General features: G+C 40.0%; 1 protein-coding gene across 11 annotated transcripts in view; it reads left to right on the forward strand.

Annotated features, from left to right (window-relative positions):
• The window catches only part of LOC131128603 (tetratricopeptide repeat protein 28-like), a 245366-nt gene that overhangs the window by 67674 nt on the left and 156710 nt on the right, over positions 1-20982 (forward strand). Inside the window, exon 1 of one of the 11 annotated variants that reach the window (XM_058071607.1) lies at positions 9321-9958. The exons of the other annotated variants lie outside the window; for them this stretch is intronic. Within the exon in view, the coding sequence (XP_057927590.1) occupies positions 9932-9958 (27 nt within the window). The 5' untranslated portion in view covers positions 9321-9931. Of the gene's footprint in view, positions 1-9320; positions 9959-20982 lie in introns of those variants that run through there. 11 annotated transcript variants of the gene reach the window in all.

A 20982-nucleotide genomic window follows, 5' to 3' on the forward strand; every position in this document is an offset into this window, starting at 1 on the left:
AGACCTGGGTTTGATTCTCAGCTTGGACATCTCTGTGTGGGGTTTGCATGTTCTCCCCGTGCATGCGTGGGTTTTCTCCGGGTACTCCGGTTTCCTCCCACATTGCAAAAACATGCTAGGTTAAAAATGTATGAATGTGAGTGTGAATGATTGTTTGTCTATATGTGCCCTGTGATTGGCTGTCGACCAGTCCAGGGTGTACCCGCCTCTCGCCCGAAGACCGAAGGCATACCTGCGACCCTCGTGATGATAAGCGGCATAAAAAAATGAATGGATATTTTGGATTTTTTGGCATGAATTTGTATGACATCCCCATCAACAGTGTAGTGTATCAATGATGACTTACCCCCCCACTTTGTTCCGTGAGCGGGGTTCTGGTCAGATTTCGGTGAAGAGAAACATAGTTCTGGTTAGTTTGGCTTGTCAAAACAATATGCGTTCAAAAGAGTAACTCAGTTGCATCACAAAAACGTCAGACCTCCATGTTGGTATCACTATGCGGTCTAACATTACACACAGTCTATTGTTGTGTGTGTGTGACAGTCTCAATCCACGTGGAACAACAATGGACATATGAGAGTGTATAGTGATACGAATGGAGAGGAAAAAACGGCAGGTAGTCATCATTTTTTGGACCCTCCAAATACAGTTAAACTAATCAATCATCTTGGTGGATGAATTATGGATGCTCACTAACATAGTTTGTGTAAATTGAAAACGTTTTAGATCTTTGAGGTCAAATCTTGATGGGAATCATCAAAAGTTCAAGTCCCAAAATATTTTTGTTCAGTATATATCTGTATGTCTGGCTTTGACCTCTATGTGTGTGCTGTAGAGAAAACAAGCATGTTGGCTGGACTGCATGTGTGACTGACACTTCTGGCCCAAAGTCAGATGGGATAGGCTCCAGCTCACCTGTGACCCTGAACAAGTTAAGCTGTAGCATGAATGTCAGTGTTGTATACCTCATTGTAGATTAGCAATGAGTAGCAGGACTGTGCTATGTGCTGAATGCATTGTACTTTAATAAACTGGACACTACAAACCCTAGTCTGTTTACATTTCAGCTGGCTGATGAATCTCGATTAAGCACAAGTCGATCAATGTACTACATGGGAAGCTGTCAAATCTATTCTACATGAGATTGGTCTACGTATTGTAGACCGGTGTGACTCATCTTAATGTATCCACCCAATCACAACACACAGTGGAAACATTTTTGAGGGTGTGCTTGGCAAGAACAAGAAAAGGAAGCACAAACTTTTTTTTTCAAGTTGCTCCAAGTGGTGTAGCGCGAAAGAGGAGGTCTTTTGTTTCCCTCTGACGCCTGGAGTCTTATTTCCTGTGCGGCTCTGATTAGAAAAGCAGAGGCACGCACAGGGAGCCACTTCTGGATGGAGATGCCAGATGACAGGCTCCACTTTGGGTGCACACAGAAGTGGCTTTTGATTGATCATCAAACATATGCCTTTTATGAAAGCCTCTCATACCTGTTTTACAACATCTCTGCGTGCTTGAAAGAGAACATAAATGTTAACTTTGGGCGGCGGGACTGGATGTAAGTGCAATGCTAGCAGGTACCAGCGGAAAAGTGCTATTTGAATATTTATTGACCATGTAGAGATGAGCGGAACAAGATGTAATTGGTGTTGCTTGGAGCCCACTTTTCTGTCACTACAAACTCTGCTTTGATCAGAGTAGTGGACACAGTGGAGAGCATCGCTCTGCTTGGGTGCCATCTGCAGGAGGTAGTGTCAAACTTTTGTTTGTGCTCAGCCAAGTGGATTAGTCCTACCAACTGAACACCCTGTTCACAGCAGGAGTTATTCCCCATACAGCCATATGTCAAATGGGCCCCTCCTCTTGCTGGTCTTTTGTTATCCGAATGACCTCGACGTGCACTGTGTACCCGTGTGACCCAGCTTATTGACCATAGTCACAGCTCCATAGAGTCCATTACCTAAACCAATTTAAATCACAAGCTTATTGTTTAAACTCTCTGCAATACCATTCCATATCGACCACTTCTTTCATTCGCCTTTCTGCTACATTGCGATAACACCTTATGAATAAACCGTAATCCTGTTACTGTATTAATCCCGTCACATATGCAGCAATGTTTTCATCTGCAGCCGTGGACACGTTTCCACGTTGATAATTGCTTGGTTATCACTTTGTATGGGGGCTCTGCCAGTAACTGCATTGATTTTCCTTTCCCTTGATATTTTGTAAAAATTATACAAAGCAGTTGCAGATGTTTTGTCACTCTTGACAAGTCATACTAGACGAGGATTCTTGGCAATTGTATACACAGGAAGGCTGCGGGTAAAATATTATTCTGTGCATCGCTTATGACAGCTGCTCTAAGCAGGAGAAAACGGGGGACATAAACAGGGCTGTAGTTGTCTCCAGAATCCAAGGCCTCTGCATCCTTCATGGACGCAGTTTTTGTGGCAACAATTCAATTTACTATTACTTGGAAAAAATAGCAAGGACAGCAGCCTCTGTTGACAGAGGAGGCTGCGAGTCATAGCAGTTGCTGAGTTTGATGTTATAGTCATCATAGCATTAGCACAATAAAAATAAAAACTGTGTCTTATTGTTCAATGGCTTTTTGGGCATCCGTCATACACAAAGTGATGCACAAAGGTGTTGAGGACAGCTTTGGACACACAAGGACAGCATGATGGCCGATGCTTTCTCTTCAATCTTAGTGCTGGCGATATCATTTATCAGCTTGCTGGAGAGGTAATTGACTTTTCTTTTGACTTGTCTTTATTACATGAATTAATGCATTGTGGCGTGAGTGAGCGTGCCGTTTTGTTGACTTGATGGAGTAGTTTGTCTTTCTGTTAATTTCTATTAAGGAACTCCTTCGTCAACTGTCTTTCTGGGACCTTCTGTGAAAAACATCAAAAGGACCGTTGGGAGACAATGGGGAGTCTAATAATAATCACAATAACATTAAAAAGTGATTTGCATACAAATGGACCCTGTGCCACACTTTGGATACATTGGTTTGTTTCAGACCTGCATTGCATAGTGGAAGTGGAGATCCACTGCTAAGCCCCCTAATAACTGAATACATGTATGATGCAATTACCACGTCCTCCGTTTCACTTTTAATGCACACATTACCCGCTAAATATAATGACTATGTTCCTAATTTGTCAACATGGATCGCTTCTACGTATGAGGTGTGTTATAAAGCGGAGTTATGGTATCCATGTTGCTATCAATGAAGTAAGACACCAACTTTGAACCTCAATAACTGGTGATTGGTCTATCAGGTCTGAAAGCATAACTAAACATGCGCGCGTGCCTTTTACAGACACGCACGTCTGCATTTTCTGGATGCAATGTCATCAGTGAGGTGACGACAGCCATTCTACCTAAGAGTTATTGTGCCATTGATGAGGGAAGCTATCATACCACCTTCTGTAGCCTTGCAAGAATGCTTCTGAATGGTCACCCCTCTGATTGGTCAGATAATCATAACATAATGACCTACAGGTCACACTGGGAAAGTTCCCTGTTTTTGCAATATCATGATGTAGTAGTATATGTCTTGTATACAGATGCTTTAACAATGGCAGTCTCCCGAGCTAACTAGTTATCATTCATTCATTCATTCATTCATTTTCTACTGCTTATCCTCACAAGGGTCACGGGGGTGCTGGAGCCTATCCCAGCTGTCTTCGGACGAGCGGTGGGGTACACCCTGGACTGGTCGCCAACCAATCACAGTGCACATATAGACAAACAACCATTCACACTCACATTCATACCTATGTACAATTTGGAGTTGCCAATTAACCTAGCATGTTTTTGGAATGTGGGAGGAAACCGGAATACCCGGAGAAAACCCACGCATGCACGGGGAGAACATGCAAACTCCACACAGAGATGGCCGAGGGTGGAATTGAACCCTTGTCTTCTAGCTGTGAGGTCTGCGCGCTAACCACTCGATCGCCGTGCCGCCCAGTCACGCCCAGGCAAACTCCACCCAGGGATGCCAGAGAGATGGGAATCAAACCCGGGTCTCCTAGTTGTGTGGCCTGCGCGCTAACACTCGGCCATCCCAAAATAAATAAATACATAATTACTAAATTAAATTATTTATTAAAACATTTTTGGAATGTGGGAGGAAACCGGAGTACCCGAGGAGAACCCACGCATTGGGAGAACATACAAACTCAACACAGAGATGGCCAAGGGTGGAATCAAACTCGGGTTTCCTAGCTTTGAGGCCTACGCGCTAACCACTCGGTCGCCGTGCACCCCAAACTAGTTATGCTCCAATTTAGTTCCTCGGATTTATTGCAAGTACAGTAATGTAAATAAATGTCTCATCAATATAACATTACTGACACCTACAGAATTGACCACTACACTACATATGACTTTCAATAATTTAAACTTCATATACAGATAAAAGGTAAGAACACAAATGTTTTCTTACTTCTTAGTACATATTTTTTTTTTTTTTTTTTTTTTTTTTTTTTTTTTTTTTTTTTTTTTTTTTATTCAGTCATGACAACACCAAATATTGTACACAATATTGACATCAATAACATAATCACAAAATCAAAATTCATGTGTTGAATAATAATGACTGAAAAGGCATAGGCAGAAGCAAACTGCTTATAAAAGCCTATCCTATAATTTCAGCTTTTTAGGCTACCAACCTCCAGAAAAGCAAAGAAACAACAACAGAAAATTAATCACACTTATAAACTTCAAAAATAGCTTTACAAACCATTTTCTTAAAAGCCAAAAAGGAATGACATGTTTTTAAATTTATGTTGGCATCATTCCAGAATTTAACTCCAGTGATGGAGACGCATCTCCTTTTCATACCTTTTTTAGCTTTTTGTACAGTAAATTTACAAACACCTCTGAGATTATAGGGACTCTCCTGAATTGAAAAGAACTTCTGTATTGAGTCAGGGAGCGTTTTTGATTTTGCTCTGAACATAATTTGCATTATTTTATAATAAAACAAATCGTAAAATTTCATGACATGAGAATTTAGAAAAAGTGGCTCCGTGTGAGCATAATAATCAGCCTTATTAATGATACGTATTGCTCGTTTTTGCAGTTTTATTATTGAATTTATGGTGCTTTTAAAAGTGGATCCCCACAATTCCACACAGTAAGATATGTAGGGAACAATCAATGAATTGTAGATCAAATGCAAAGCCTTGGAATTCAATACATATCTGGATTTATAAAGGATTGCAAGTGATTTTGACATTTTCCCTTTGATATATTCAGTGTGTTGTTTCCATGTTAATTTTTGATCAATGACAACCCCAAGGAATTTAGTCTCAGAAACTCTTTCAATGTCGACATTACAGATTTTCAGTTTAACATTACAATCGCTTTCATTTAGATTCCCAAAAACCATAAATTTTGTTTTCTTAATATTTAAAGATAATTTATTGACATCAAACCAAGTCTTGAGATTTTCCAGCTCCATTTCTACACAACGCAAAAGTTCCTTTAAATTCTTACCAGAGCAAAACAAATTGGTATCATCTGCAAATATTACATATCTAAAAAAACCAGTTACATTGCAGATGTCATTGATATAGAGAATGAACAATATTGGACCAATCACTGATCCTTGTGGTACACCACATGTGATCTTTCTAAGTGCTGAACTAGTGTTATTGATTTGTACACACTGGTGTCTATTACCTAAATAACTTTCCAACCAAGAATGAGCAACCCCTCGTATTCCATACATCTCTAATTTCTTCAATAACTGTCTGTGATCTATGGTATCAAAAGCCTTCTGCAGATCAATATACAGACCAATAGAACACTCACCATTTTCATTTGCATTTGATATTTCTTCTACCATTTGCATTACTGCAAATGCAGTAGTTCTACCTTCTCTGAATCCGTATTGATTTTCACTTAATAATTTATTTTTATGAATGAAGAGATTTAATTGTTTCACAAACAATTTCTCTAAAATTTTTGAAAATTGTGGCAAAAGTGATATTGGTCTGTAATTTTCCATACAGTGTTTGTCACCATTTTTATAAATTGGGATCACTTTTGCTAACTTCATGTTGTCAGGAAAGGTCCCTTTTTGAAAAGACAGATTACAAACATAGGTCAAAGGTCTGACAATATAATCAATAACATCTTTAATAATTACTGTATCAATGGAATGGATGTCGAGTGATCTCTTATTTTTTAATTTTCTTACAATTTCAATAATGTCAGTTTCATGTACCCCACTTAGAAACATAGAACTAACATTAGTGTTGATCAAATTTTTAAACATGTTTTTGTTGTCATCAGATACAGTAATCTGTTTTGCCAAAGAAGCTCCAACATCTACAAAGTAGTCATTGAACTCGTCAACAATATTTTTTAAATCATCCACTCTATCATTAACTTTATTTATAAAAAAATCAGGAAGTTCTGAATTATTATTTTTATTCTGAATGATAGAATTGATTACCTTCCAAGTTTTTTGTATATTATTTTTACTGTCCTCCAACATTTTACTGTAGTATTCCTTTTTTTGAGTTCTCATAATAGTAGTTAGTTTGTTCTTATAACGCTTATATTTTTCCTCACTATCACTAGTTCTCTGCTGTAAAAACTTTTTGTACAGTTGATTTTTCTTATTGCATGCCTTTTGCAGACCTTTTGTAATCCATGGTTTACCTTCATAATGATCTTTCACCCTACACATTTTTATAGGACAATGCTTATTATATAATTTCAAGAATACAGACAAAAATGCATCATATGCTAAATCTGGATCATCGACATAAACCTCATCCCAGTTACAATTCCTAAGATCCTTCTTTAAGGCTTCAGTTCTTTCTGGTGTTTTTAGTCTCCTTAATTTGCAGGGAAGTTTATTTTTATCAGTCGGACATCTAGCAATTAAATTATGCACAACTACAAAAACAGGAAGGTGGTCACTGACATCACTTATGAGCAAACCACTTGTTACTTGTTGATGAGTATTTGTAAAAATATTGTCTATAAGTGTTGCACTCTCTTTAGTTATTCGACTCGGTTTATCAATTAGAGGCCAAATACCTAAACTGAACATTGTGTTGCAAAATTCTGTTGTCATTTTATGTTCATTCCATTTCATTAAATCAATATTGAAATCACCACAAACAAAAACTTGTTTCTTATCACATACCTTACCTAAAATGTCAACCATGGAATTAACAAGGGAATCAATACAAGAGCCAGGTGTCCTATATACACAACTCACAATAATACTTTTCAGATTCGTGGAATGAATTTCAATTGTCAGACTCTCCATGATATCATCCACAACCGTACTATCAACCACTCTACACTGAAAGTCTTTCTGTACAAAGAGAGCCACTCCACCACCCCTTTTAGTTTTGCGGTTTACACTAAAATGATTGTATCCCTCCAATATGAAATTGGAGCCCTTTTCATTTGTCAGCCAGGTTTCACTGATGGCAATGACTTGAAAACTATGTTTTAATGATTGCAAATTTTCTTTGATTTGATCAAAATTTGCATAGAGGCTTCGACTATTAAAGTGTATAATTGAAAATCCATCCAGACCGAGTTCATTAAACAGATTTTCCGTGTAATATTTGGACCCAGCGTTCCAATCTTTATAAAAATTTGCATCTGGATCAATGTCATTCTCAAAGCTAAATGATTTATGTTCATCTGACTTCAAAAAACTTAAGTGTGACTCCTCATATATTCTATTGAGACAGGGCTCAGCTAAAAAGTTTTCATTCTCATAGAAATCATCATACTCCTGTTCTAAAGGAAAATATATTTTTTTATCTGTCATATCCTAAGTGAAAAAAGCAAATATCCACAAAAAACAGCAAAACAAAATCACAAATTTTGTACAATGTACAAAATATAATACAACTGCTCTCTATAGAGCACATGGTATAACTCAAAGTAAAAAGCAACAAATTCTGTTTTCATACTTCGCACTAACTCTTTATCTTGCTTCTTTGTTCTAATAAACCAAACAAACATTTTCCAATCCTCTAAGTGTGCCATTTGCTAACCAAGCTGCACCTATTGTCACTTATATTGTTCCAGATCTCTCAGATTCCTCACTGCAATCACCTTTGCCTGCTCTGGTGGTCCGTTTAACTTGATAAATGTTTTCCCATTTCTTGTCCATGTTGCTTGAATTTTATTTTGTTTTCTGAGTATGCGGCTATGTCTAGCTATTTCAGCATTTTTCTTTGTCAAATGTTCATTTATGTACACCCCTGTGCCCTTTAGTTTTTTTGCCTGCCGTAGTAGATTAATCTTATACTTTCTGTTGGTAAGCTGAACAACAATGGTTGGTTTGGCATTTTTATCCTTATGTGGAAGGCTGTGGCAGGCTGAGATGTTCTCACTGTCCAGATCAATGTTCTTACTGCTCAAAAATTTAACAACTTGTGTCTCTAGTGTGAGCAGTTCTCCAGGTGGTGCATCCTCACCTTGCTGGTCGCTGGCTGCAGCCCTGGCATAGCTGCGATGTCTTGTATCCAGCCCAGTGATGATCAGATCATTTCCCCTGGAGAACTGCTCCAAGTCATCGATCCTTTCTTCAAGCAGATGGATCTTCTGGTCTTTAAGTTTGATTGTGGCCTTCAGCTCACGGACTTCTTCCACTAGGCCCATCAGACTGGCTTGCTGCTTAACCACTTTGCTGATCTCCTCAGACATGAAATTGAGCGTTTTTTTAATCTCTTCCAGCTCTTCTGCCAACTTTTTAGTTGTTGTCGCCATGTTTTCAACCTCTTTTACAAAAGGTATGCTCCAGGAAGCTTGAAGTTCTGTTGCTGGTCACTGTATGCTCTCAGGCCTCTTTCAAAGTTCACGGTCAAAAAACACCAGAACTCGTCAAATATCCTCAAAAAATGAACCAAAAGAATACTTTATCACCAACAATGCTTTCATAGCACATGGATGGCACCAGTATTTTGGTGATTTTAAACAGATTTGCAAAGAGACTCTGACACCTAAGAAGATATGACTAAGATATGACTAAGAAGTATTAATAATAATGAATAATCATTGTTTTTCGTATTATCTGGTTAATTACATATATTTTAAAAAAAGCCATGAACCTCAACGCACCGTTGCACACCGTGAGGAACATGTATACAGGTAAATCAGTATAACCTGATTATGTAAATGAGCTTCCCGCTTCATGGGAACAGGCGGCGCTATGACCCTGCGGCTCCTGCCTCCTCAGCGAGTAAAGAGAGAAGGGAAGGAAGTCATCAGAAAAGCTTCAGTCCAGTTTGTTGCTCTTGCACGAATCAGTTTATCCTTCCAGCTCCTCACAAATTCCAGGGATTTTTTTTGTCCTTGCCCCCTCCTCCCCCCTTGAAAATAGTCTCCCCCTTCGTCCTGACTCGCTCCGGCTCCCTCTCTCTTTTTAAACTGTTTCTCTACGGGAAAAAGTGCGTCTTGGCCACTGGAAAAAAAGAGGGACCACTGTGATTTAAATGTCTACACCAAGAGGATAATCTGGACTTACGAGGACGTTTTTTAAAAAAGTTAAAGACATATTTTTGTGGTTTGGATCCGACGTGGAGTCACCGAACCGTGTGTTCCTCCTGCCAGGGGAGTGGGTCCATAGCGGATTGCTGCTTTGGATTTACGCACACAAACCTCCGGGCACAGACACTGGCAACGAACACCGTGGCTGTGATTTCTTCAGCGACTATACGTGTGGATTTAAATCGTGTATGAGTCGTGTCAGCTGCCCTGTATACCTCTCTAAAAATTGGTGCAAAACTGAGCCTGCCACATCTCAGCATGCGTCGCCCCTTGGAGAACATGTGAAGTGGCAGCAGCATGACTTGCGCCCCGGATTTCTCCCACTCTGCATTCCGTTCTCCTATAATATCTTAATGCTGGTACATTTTGGTTTACAAATATGATGAAATGGCAGCCCCGGAAGAAGGTGAGTTTTCTTCCACTTTGTTTAGCCACTTACGTCCATAAATCAGTGACTCACAAGTTACAAAGAAGGCACACGCACGGATCTCTGTAAAGTGTATGTATATTAGTGTACTATAACTACAACCGTTTATGATCCCATTCAGGGTTTGTGGGATTATAATGCCTTGCCCACTTAAATGTGCTTTTTAACCTCTTTTAATGTGTTTTATCTAGTTTATAGAAGCAGTTTACCAGACAGCAAGCAGATGTGCAGCCTGTTAGTCAGGGTTATGCTGCACTTCTGTTTTGGATTATATCTTTACAGTAATAAATATATTGTATGCAAATGGAACACAGTATATTTCACTTACATTTAAATGGTGATCAACTCACTTTTTCCGTATGATTTGAAAGAGTTGTTATTTATTGAACTAGAACTAAATGTTTGTGTGTACAAAGAATGTATTATTGCAGCAGTTTTTTAATAGTTCACGCTTCATAGTCTTGCTCTATTACACAATGGAAACTACTCCAAATCATCTGGGTTGTATCAAAATATTTGAAGGCACCCAATGGATTGTTTTAGATGTTTACCAGCAGGGGGCGCATGTCTGACAAGAAGCAGCAACAGCAGGGGCTTCATGCAAGAGGTGCTTTTTAGGAAAATGATTCACAAAGTGAAGAAAATACCAAAATGTCTTCTTTTATTCAATTTTTGTTATTATCATTATGTAATATTTCTCAGCAACTGTTGGACATACACAGCTGAGACATGCTACAGATGTTGCGCTAGTGCCAGATGCATTGTGTGACCTTTACAACTGTGATGGATTGGAGTTGATGATGGTTGACTCAATGTGTTTCAACTTAGTAGCGCATGCCCCCGCCGTCCCCCTCCCAAATTAATTAAAGTCTTGCATCTACTGTCATTAACGTGGATGATCTCAGCTTCCAGTACAAACTCCTTAATGTAGCATTGTCAGCAGAGAAAGCAAAAGCCGTGTGAGCATGCTCTAATGAATTCTCCAGCTGTGTAGTGTGTCTGCCAGAGTCATCCATGGAACCCCCTTTGAGGACACAAAGCCCTTCCTTACTGAAGGAAGTGTCATGTAAGCCGTATGAGCTCCATCTTTAAATATTACAACAGTAATTCCACCCTTCATAAGCAGATTCTATTGTAAAAGTTGATACTGCACGAATATGCCAAACAACTCATTCAGAATGGAAAATGGTTATACTGTGTTTACTGTGATGATGATTAATTAACCTGTTGGAGAGGTGAGACGTTGACATTGCTGCTGGCAGATGGTTGTTTTGAAATTCATGGAAGAAGGAAAGTCCTTCCATGAAACTGATTTGCACTAGTGGCTTCCAAATACATATCACAGAGGCTTCAACACACTGAATATTGTTATTCCATAGTCATGTACAGTTGTATGATGTTTTATTTTAGAAAATGTTGCTTCTGTTTTTGTACAATGTCTCTCTGTGGAGTTTGCATGTTCTCCCCGTGGGTTTTCTCCGGGTACTCCGGTTTCCTCCAGCATTCGAAAAACATGCTAGGTTAATTAGAGACTCCAAATTGTCCATAGGTATGAATGTGAGTGTGAATGGTTGTTTGTCTATATGTGCCCTGTGATTGGCTGGCGACCAGTCCAGGGTGTACCCCGCGTTTCACCCGAAGACAGCTGGGATAGGCTCCAGATTGCTCGCGACCCTCGTGAGGATAAGCGGTAGAAAATTGATGGATGGATGGGTCTTCGGTTTTTATACAGTATTGCTTGATATACAGACAAATCACACTGCTGACTCTCCGTGCTTTTGTTTATCAATTTGGCTGCTAAATAACCAATGAAGAAAGAAAGTTGTGACTTTCAGCAATGATATAATACGATTAGTTAGTTTTATTCATATTTTGGGGTTTTTATGGGAAATAATGCCTTGGTTTTTGCATGTTTTTGGTTTTTGCCCGACCATTTTGTAACTAATGAATAAAAAAAACTGAGGTATCACTCTACTCGTACTTCCACTAATTGTCAACTTCAGAAATATATGATAATGTTAATGAAATACACACAACATATGGACCTCCGGTGCAGTTAAGTCAGCCGGTGGTAGAATAGACACACATGACATTGAGCAGTTGAAGTTCATTCTCAAAGAAAACACAGCTGTGACATTCATTGTCATTGTCGTCATTTGAATATGGAGCATATTTTTATCCTGTCTGTGGGACACACAAGATGCCCTGAGAAGGATAAAGCTCTGTAATTTGTCAGATAGTCTATAAATCATTTTTACAGCAGCATACACAATACCACCATGCATTGCCTCAAAACCAAGAACAAAATGTCCCTTGACCGATAACAAAAATAGAAACCATCTGTTTAAATATCAAGTTTAGTCAGTCTATCACGCCACAGAGCCGTTTGTCTTGTCATGTCATGTTTGTGGTGCTAAATTAGATTGTTTGTGCATGCACTATGCAGCGGCAAAGTGCATTTAACTCTAACAGAGTCACATCCAGTGAGTCATGCCTCTACTTACAGTCTTTGCTATTGTAAATCTCATATGCCTAAAAGAGGTGAGCCACCCCTGGTTGTCCCACATTGGAAAGAAAACAGAAGTGTAATTTGAATTACATGACACTCTTGTAGTGTGTGAATGTGGTACATTCGCTTGGCTCTGTCCCTAAATTTAACCTCAGCTTCTTTTCCATGGGTATCCACGGAATCCTGTCTAGGAATAAACTGTATGGCTCAGATTCTCAAGTGTGAACCCAATGCTCTCAAACATGAATTCTATGATCAAATGTACTTATTGATTCAGTTTGGACCATCCTTTGTAAACATGATGGCAAGGAATATCTTCAAAGATAATTATTTGGTCAAAGAGTTTTTCATTTATTATTTCATATTTTCCATGTAATGAGGTGGGTTAAACGCTGAAGAAAATTTGTGTGTATTGTGCAGTGAGGTGTGCATGAACAAAGGCTGCCACATTTAGTTTCTGCTGTCTGCCCTGCATTAATCAATACCGCATTGAGAGCTTTTTGATTGGCTTCATGAGCCAGATTTAAATACAGCGGGCGATGGCAGTCCTTTTAAGCAGCATAGACATCCCTGTTTCGGTTAGTGATGCAGAAGAATGTCAACACAACCCCCTGCTATGTTGCGATGGCCACTGCAGATTTCTCTGGGCCTGTATTAAAGAAGAGAGGAAAGCTAACTCAACCAGGCAGGGAGAGATGGCGGTAGGGCGAAATGTGCCCCGAAATCAATGAGAGTCGCTGATAGAATCTCCCCAGGTCACATTTCGACTGGAAAAGTGTGGGAGATGCAGGTTAGAAACTCAACATATCTTGAAAGGAAGACACAAGTGTGGCTATGCTTGCCTGTTAATTGTATACCACCGGGGGTCAAGATCTCATAGCGGCTCATAGGCGCTGGATATTGTTTGTGTGCATGACTCTTTCTTCATGTATTAGTAACAGTAGTTGAGAGCTCCTACAAATGTATTGTCATTCAAAATACTGTTAACAGTTGACGTTTTGTTCAACAACTTTTAAAGTTAGGACTCTCAACTGGTGGGTTGAGTTTTTGGATGAAAACTTCATTAAACGTGTTTGTGTTGAATTGAAAAATGTCTGCATTTTGAGTTGCTGTTTATCATTAAGGGGTAATGTTGGGTCCCACATTGAGAACCATTGTTTGAAATTACATATCCACGATCATAGTCATTTCAATAAGCGCTGTAGTGAGCTGTTGTGTCATATCCGGTGGCTAGACTGTGTATTTAATCTCTATCATGTGACGTGACTCTGTGGCTAAGTCACAGGAAAAGTGAGTGTTTGTTTTTGTGGTTATGCCAGATCTTTAATGACTTCCACACTGGTGACTTAAAGCCTCCTCACCTGTGTGCGACAGCATGCCGTGCTCATGTTTCTCTGGTCAGACCCACTGCAAGTTCGGCACTTTTACATACCTATCTACAGTGTGTCCATTGGCTTTTCACCTCACAGACGTCCGTCTGTTATTTATGAGCTCTCTGGCCAGGAGAAAGGGACTGCCTTTCCCCGTGGTGCTCCGTTGGTCTCTGTGACATCCTCACAGCTGGTGGCAGCAAATCAGTTTGAGAATACATCCAGAGTGGAGGAAAAAACGTCAAACGGTGCAGAAGAAAGAAGTACAGTATGTGGGCGAGGTTGTCAGCAGGAGAGGCAATCATTTGGAGCTGAGACAAAGAAGGCCTATCTACCAAGATGATTCATTACTATTCAGGTGGAATGGAATATAGAATATTTACACTCGCGGTCCTCTAAGTGGGTGTGGTCTAATTAGTTGTTGTTTTTTTTTTTACCTTTTACCCTTACAGAAGGGTTACATGCAGTATAGCATATATTATATACATACTGTATGTACACACAACATATATTAGGGATGTCCGGTATTGGCTTTTTTTCAGATTGTATATATATATACGTACGTATATCTCTGTAGCCTTATTATAGGTACACAGTATTTGTTTTCCATAAGGCAATATATACACTCGAGGTATCTGTATCTTTTGCAGAACCACCCAATGCTGACCGTGTGTTTCTGCTGCAAAAGTTCAGTGTCAAAGTTACCAAAGCAGTATCCTTGAGCGCAGTTCTCTGGTGATCAACTGATGTACCCCTAAAAGGGATATGATGTACTTTTTTTGTTAGATAGTCTCTTTAAATTCCATCTTATACTGGAATGCAACATTGGGACTGCAGGGAAAACAGATACAGAAGAGGCTCTTGAGAGCGGCGCTTTGACAGAGACAGACCTTGTACAAAATTAATTTTCCCCTGATTTTCGTCTCAGAATGTTCTGGGTTGAAAAATGGCTCCAATATATACTTCGGTGACTGTATAGATCATAATCTGTGCACAGGGTAACTTCAGGTCTGTTATTAAGATACTGTACATCTGGGAAACAGGGAACATGGGGCTTGATGGAAGGATTGAAAGTGAGGACAGAATTGAATTGCTGCAAAACTGTGGACAATGATGAAATTTGAGGTGGTTGTAATCCCAGAAGTCAGGACACTTGGAGGACTGGGGGCTATGGAAAACGATGCTGCGCAAGATCGAGATTAGGAGTTTAAGAGAGAGAGGCCTGAGAGTAATACAATGGGGATAATTAATGATTGGGACCAATAGCACCTGCTGTTTTTTTACACTGCTGAGTATTTGTGGTCCAGCATGTTGAGGGGGATGAGATGTAGCTGATTGGCCAGCTTCTCCGGTCCATCCTCCTGGGGTATAAAAATGTAGTCGCGGGGGTGGAGACTGGGCCAGGTAGATAGGAGGGAACTTCGACTCAGTAATCCATCTCTAATGTTTGTACCGTACTCATACGGTTAATCCCAGTCCATTTATCCCATTGGGAATACTGGACAGTGATGGAGGACAGTAGGAAGGCAAGGCCAAGACACATTGGTTTGCAGCACACACAAGCTTTTTTTTTCCTGGTTAGGAACTCTTGGGAACCCACTGTCAAAAAACAAGAGGTGAAACAATAGATGCAATTGTGACTGGGCCATCCTGCTCTCATTAATCCTCATTCTTGGAGCTGTATCTAGCCCACTGTGTGGAGAGATGGATTTTTGGATTGCAAGTAGTAAAAGTGAAAATTGATTTTATATGTGGAAGATTCTATTTCCATGCTCCCCTCCAAGTCTGACAACACCCATTTCTGATTTACCACGATGGTCCTTTACCCTCCAGTGCCCCGTTAGAGGCAAATGGTGTTATGTTTGAATTTATTGAGGTCATCGTTCCACAGGTGTTGTCAGCTGCTTGAGAGAGGAGGTGCCTGCTTCTGAGGGCGTCCATAGAGACCTGACTTGATGGACCACATCAATAGGAATGCATGCCCTTCATCTCTGAGGTGGAACAGACTCCCACTATCATTCCTTTCACTGGTTAAGCTTCTGTGGTGTGAACTCGGTCTGGCATGTTTTGCACAGTCAAGAGCTGTCATACACAAAATGGCTTACATTATATCCAATTTTAATTTTGTCAATGACACTTGATATCCCTTCGTCGCACTGCCTGAAAACACATACTTTTCCCGTTTCAGAACATTTATCAGTATAGATCTGCCAAAACCACAGTCCTACATTCTTTTATAACTCATACTGGACGTGGTCCAGTTGGCCGGGTATAGCAGCTCGGTCCTCAGACCTTGCAGCTGTCTCCAACCGATGTTGTGTTGGATATTGTGGCAGACTGCTTGTAGGCTCTCTTTGAGGGTCTGTGATCCAGTTTGGATTGAGACGTGTGAAAAGCACTACTAATACCACCCTGCCACCAACTGACACCCACTAATTCCATCTCTTCTTTTGTCAGAGATGGATTCATAAGCCCCTTTCTGAAGGCTCAATTTTGCAGGAGTGTGACCACGGCTTAGCTATAGCTGCATGTAGCTATGTGCCATTGCATTGCTTGCCTTGATGGTCTGGGCCTGCCACCTGAGTGGTCAACATAGAATCCTTCATTAAATGTCTGATATTTATAGAGCATGAGGAAGGAATTTAGCCTGCTTGATTATTTTACAGAGTGCATGACGGAAGAAAACATCACTTTTAGTATTTTTACACTCCGACTGCATAGCATGTTCTGCCCTCACAGACTACGTATGTCTGCAAGGGTCTCAGAAACAAACCACCCTGGAGCAGATTGCTTTAGTTCCCCTTAATCACCCCAACCTATCTGGTGCTGCCAGAGAGAGTGGAGAGAGTGGCTAATTTATCTTTTCCTACTATTTCCTCTAAAATCCTTCTTAGGGAAATAATTCAGATAAGTCTTTTTTGTGTCTTTTAGTTCTTGTTTTGGTTGTTGCTCATTCCTGTAAACTTGGATTTATACATTTAAGGCATGCACTTAATGAGATACCTGTGTTTATCACTGCTACAGTATGCTATGAGAGATTTAGGATTCCACCTTGCAACAAGGTGCACAGACAGGCTGTGACTGGCATGCTGACTGAGATAGACTGAGGACTGAAGAACAAACTAAAACTACCTTATAGAGCACATGGCCCGGGTGCCGAATCCGTCCCGCAGTGCAATTTCTAAGGTTTGGAAAATAACATAGAGTTGGCCCGCTTCACGGACCTTAACAAACAATGTGCTTTGAGTAAGTAAGCGCAGCCTCCAGTACAAACTATTCTGGCATTTTGATTTTAAATAAATATTGTATATGGCACGATATTCATAATCATTCTTTATAAGGGTGCCGAATTCAGACCAAAAGTCAAAATAATTTAACTGTACATGGGTAAAAACAGTAACACTTTATATATTACACCCCGTCTGTACAAAATAAGGCATAATACAAAGTGATCATTTTAACTACAGTAAAGCATGCTGGAAAATGCACAATCTTCCCATTCCACAGATGCAAACTCTTCCAGGTTACACATTGTACAGATTTTTGTGTTGATATAAAATATTGTAGCTTTTGCCCTGGTATTGAGAGAATGATGAAGATGTCTTTGATCAATAATTGAAACGAACAATTAGGCCAACATAGTCGTATGTCCACAGACTATCCAAAAGTAGAAATTTCAAGCAGGAATGAACAGACACAAAAAATGCATGTTTCTCCCACGCTGATGTAAAAAAACAAAAAACAAAAAAAAAACGTGTGATAGGGAGGGTAATGTCCAGTTTGGCCCACTATGCGATTGACTTTGACACCCCTGATTTACAAATTATTTGCTTTATCTGGAAACCCTCCTCTTGTACTTAGCATTAAAATAGCATGTATATGTCAACAAATGTGAAGAAAACTATCTGTTTCTCAGAATATGTGCTTTTCTGTACCATGAAATGTCCTTTTTGTATTTGTCATGAAGTGCCTTAGAAAATGGTTGCCTTGACAAGTGAGCAATATCCTGGTGCCAGATAATGTGTGATCGATAGCAACTGCAATGTTATCATCCATCTGAGATGCTGAAATACTCTACTTTCTATCTTCTAGCCTGACGTTCTTCTCATTCAAGGTTCTACCTTGATCTATTTTCCTGTTACTGGGGTCAAAGGTTGCGTTAGAGCCCATATTACTACACCTAAACCGGGCTACACCGGGGCTACACCACATCCTACACCAGGCTGAGTGGTGCCGTGTCTGTGATGTGATGTTACATTATTTTAAGTAATGTCTGCATTTATTGTCATGTAATGTGTGTTGCTGCCCTGACACTTGTCTGGGAGATGTGAAAGATGAAATCATGCTGAACAAAACATGTTTAATGGTGCTGTGTCTTCTCAGTACAGATGCTTCAATAGGGATACAAAATCACTCAATGGTACAAAACATAGCACATAACAGTTATAATGCTTCAGGTGTGAAATTATCTCCCCAATTTACATTGCGGAGTGCATGTTTGGACCCTCCTCTTTATTGTCTCATTGAAAATGTTGTCTTTCTATGTTTCTATGTTACTATGTCATTGACACCGCTGCCAAGGAGGTTATGTTTCTATCGTTGTTTGTGAGCAGGATTATGCCAAAGCTACTTAACCCATTTCCTTGGAAGTTTTTGTGAAAGGGTGGGCACGGGCTAAGGAAAAACCCATTAACTTTGGTGTGAAACCAGGATTCTTTTCACATTTGTTAAAATTACATACATCTCAATCCCAAAATTCAGCATTACACAGGAGGTGTACTCAGTAGTAGAGTGTCATTCAGTTTCTTTTTCTATCATGCTTTTTGATTGACTGAAATGACAGAATGCCTGAAATCGATTGTTTAGCGCTGTAGACACTAAACACATTTTGCTTGCAAGCAGTTTTTACAGTGGAGGAAATTAAGTAATGTATCTATAATGACTGGTGTATGGATGTAAGAAATATGGAAATAAAAAAAAAATATTTAGCGAAATGTAAACACTAGGGATCGACCGATATGGTTTTTTGGGGGCCGATGCCGATACCGATTTTTTTCCATCACCTTCAGCCGATGGCCGATTTTGCTTGGGCTGATATTTGTGGCCGATACTGCTTTTGATCCCTCAATTTACATGACAAAATGACAATGATAACAAATATTACAGGTCTCAAGTTTAAACAAATATTCATTGAAATGTAAACACTAGGGATCAACTGATATGTCTCGATTTTTTGGGGCCGATGCCGAAATATGGAAATAGTCCATGTGCGACTGTCAGGGAGGGCACTGCATGTACCCGTAATGCTCGAACCAGAAGCAGCAACAAGAGCTGAAACTTTTCACTAGAAAGTCTTGTCTTTTGTTGAAGTCTAGACAACAGGGACACTGTATTATTCATATCCTTGCAACGCACACACACACAGCTCACTGCTGTACTTGTACAACTCTGAATTCATAATTCCCCACATTCATTTAAGCAATTACACATCCTCATCCACTCATATGGATTTTCCACAGTTATCCATCGCCACCTTTCCACTATCGCAACATCATCTCAGCATAGTACTGCTGCTGCACACATGCGAGCAAAGCGGTGCCTGAGGCAGCGCAGGAGGTGGCAGCCAGGATGGTGGCTCTTCTGAAGCACATATGCACTGAAACACCCATGGGAGGTGGGTTGGACGCTGTACTGCTCACAATGAAACGGCATTCCGGGATTGTTTGTTGGAGGTGTGGATGTTCGTGGGTGAGAAATGAATGAAACTCTCCCAATGTGCTCTTAGTCACAAAAGAAACATATTGATGATCTGGCAAATCCTGACAATCACTGAAAATTTTGAACCTATATACTTAAGTATGTTGAATTTGATTGTTCAAGAGTGCCTTCAATATGAAATATGCAGTGTGTCAATGTAATTTTAACGATATATATATCATTTATACTCCCACATTCCAAAAACATGCTAGGTTAATTGGCGACTCCAAATTGTCCATAGGTATGAATGTGAGTGTGAATGGTTGTTTGTCTATATGTGCCCTGTGATTGGCTGGCGACCAGTCCAGGGTGTACCCCGCCTCTCGCCCAAAGACAGCTGGGATAGGCTCCAGCACCCCCGCGACCCTCATGAGGAAAAAGCGGTAGAAAATGAATGAATGAATGAATATATCATATATATACAGTATATATATGAATAGAAACCTGTATTTTTATTTCTAATAAGATATACGTATAATAATGCATGACGGAGTTACCCAGTGTGATAGCTGGCATTGAGATTGCTCTCATCAAGCACTTCCTTTTCACATCAGGGGTAATAATTAGGAAGTGCAAAATGCAAAGCTGCTTCAGAAGCTCCTCTTTTGTTGTTGTTGTCATATGCTGTACATGTGACACAGGTTTGTCAATCTTGGGTGTGTTGTGTCGACACGCAGTTTGACAGATAATGAAGATGAGACTGTGGACCTCTTTGTCTCGTCCCCATTTCCATACAGACTGACTCATTTATTTCCTTGCCCTTGTTTCCTGTAAATACTGCAGTTGTAGCACAGGAAGTTCTCCTCTCAGAAAACATACACACATCTTTCTGATCTTGCATTCATTCCGCAACCTCCATTTTTCATTACTATTGATGCACGTGCTTCATTGTCTTAATCAGAGTGCGTCTTTAAGTGCTTTCCTGTTTGGGAAATTAGCATGAAATGATCTTGTTGGAGTGCCTGTCTCCTCTAGGCTTGTGTGATGGTGAGTCCCAGAGGGGGATTTTGAGGGGATTCAAATCGGTTGGTTGTTGAGAGGACGGGGAATTCTAAAACCTGATTAGAATATGGTGCGCCTTAATTAACTATGCTTTTTCGTTCATTCTATCTATCTATGTGTAATCAAATTACAGATGGTGATTTTCTCTTACCATCAAAAAAAAAAAAAAGAACTGGTCCCACAAAAGAGGGAGGGGGGTTGAGGCGAGAAATAATACTCCTCTCAGCTGCTCGCCCACCTCCTCCTCCACCCTCCACTCCCGGTCTCATCTTCTCAAAGCAGTGTTTAGGAGTTAACAGATGTCTGAGCAATCAAAAACCTTTGTCCGCAACATTCCTGTACAAATATCATAAGGAAGTGTGTGG

Source organism: Doryrhamphus excisus, chromosome 4 (genome assembly GCF_030265055.1).
Source record: "Doryrhamphus excisus isolate RoL2022-K1 chromosome 4, RoL_Dexc_1.0, whole genome shotgun sequence".
Lineage (NCBI taxonomy): Eukaryota > Metazoa > Chordata > Actinopteri > Syngnathiformes > Syngnathidae > Doryrhamphus > Doryrhamphus excisus.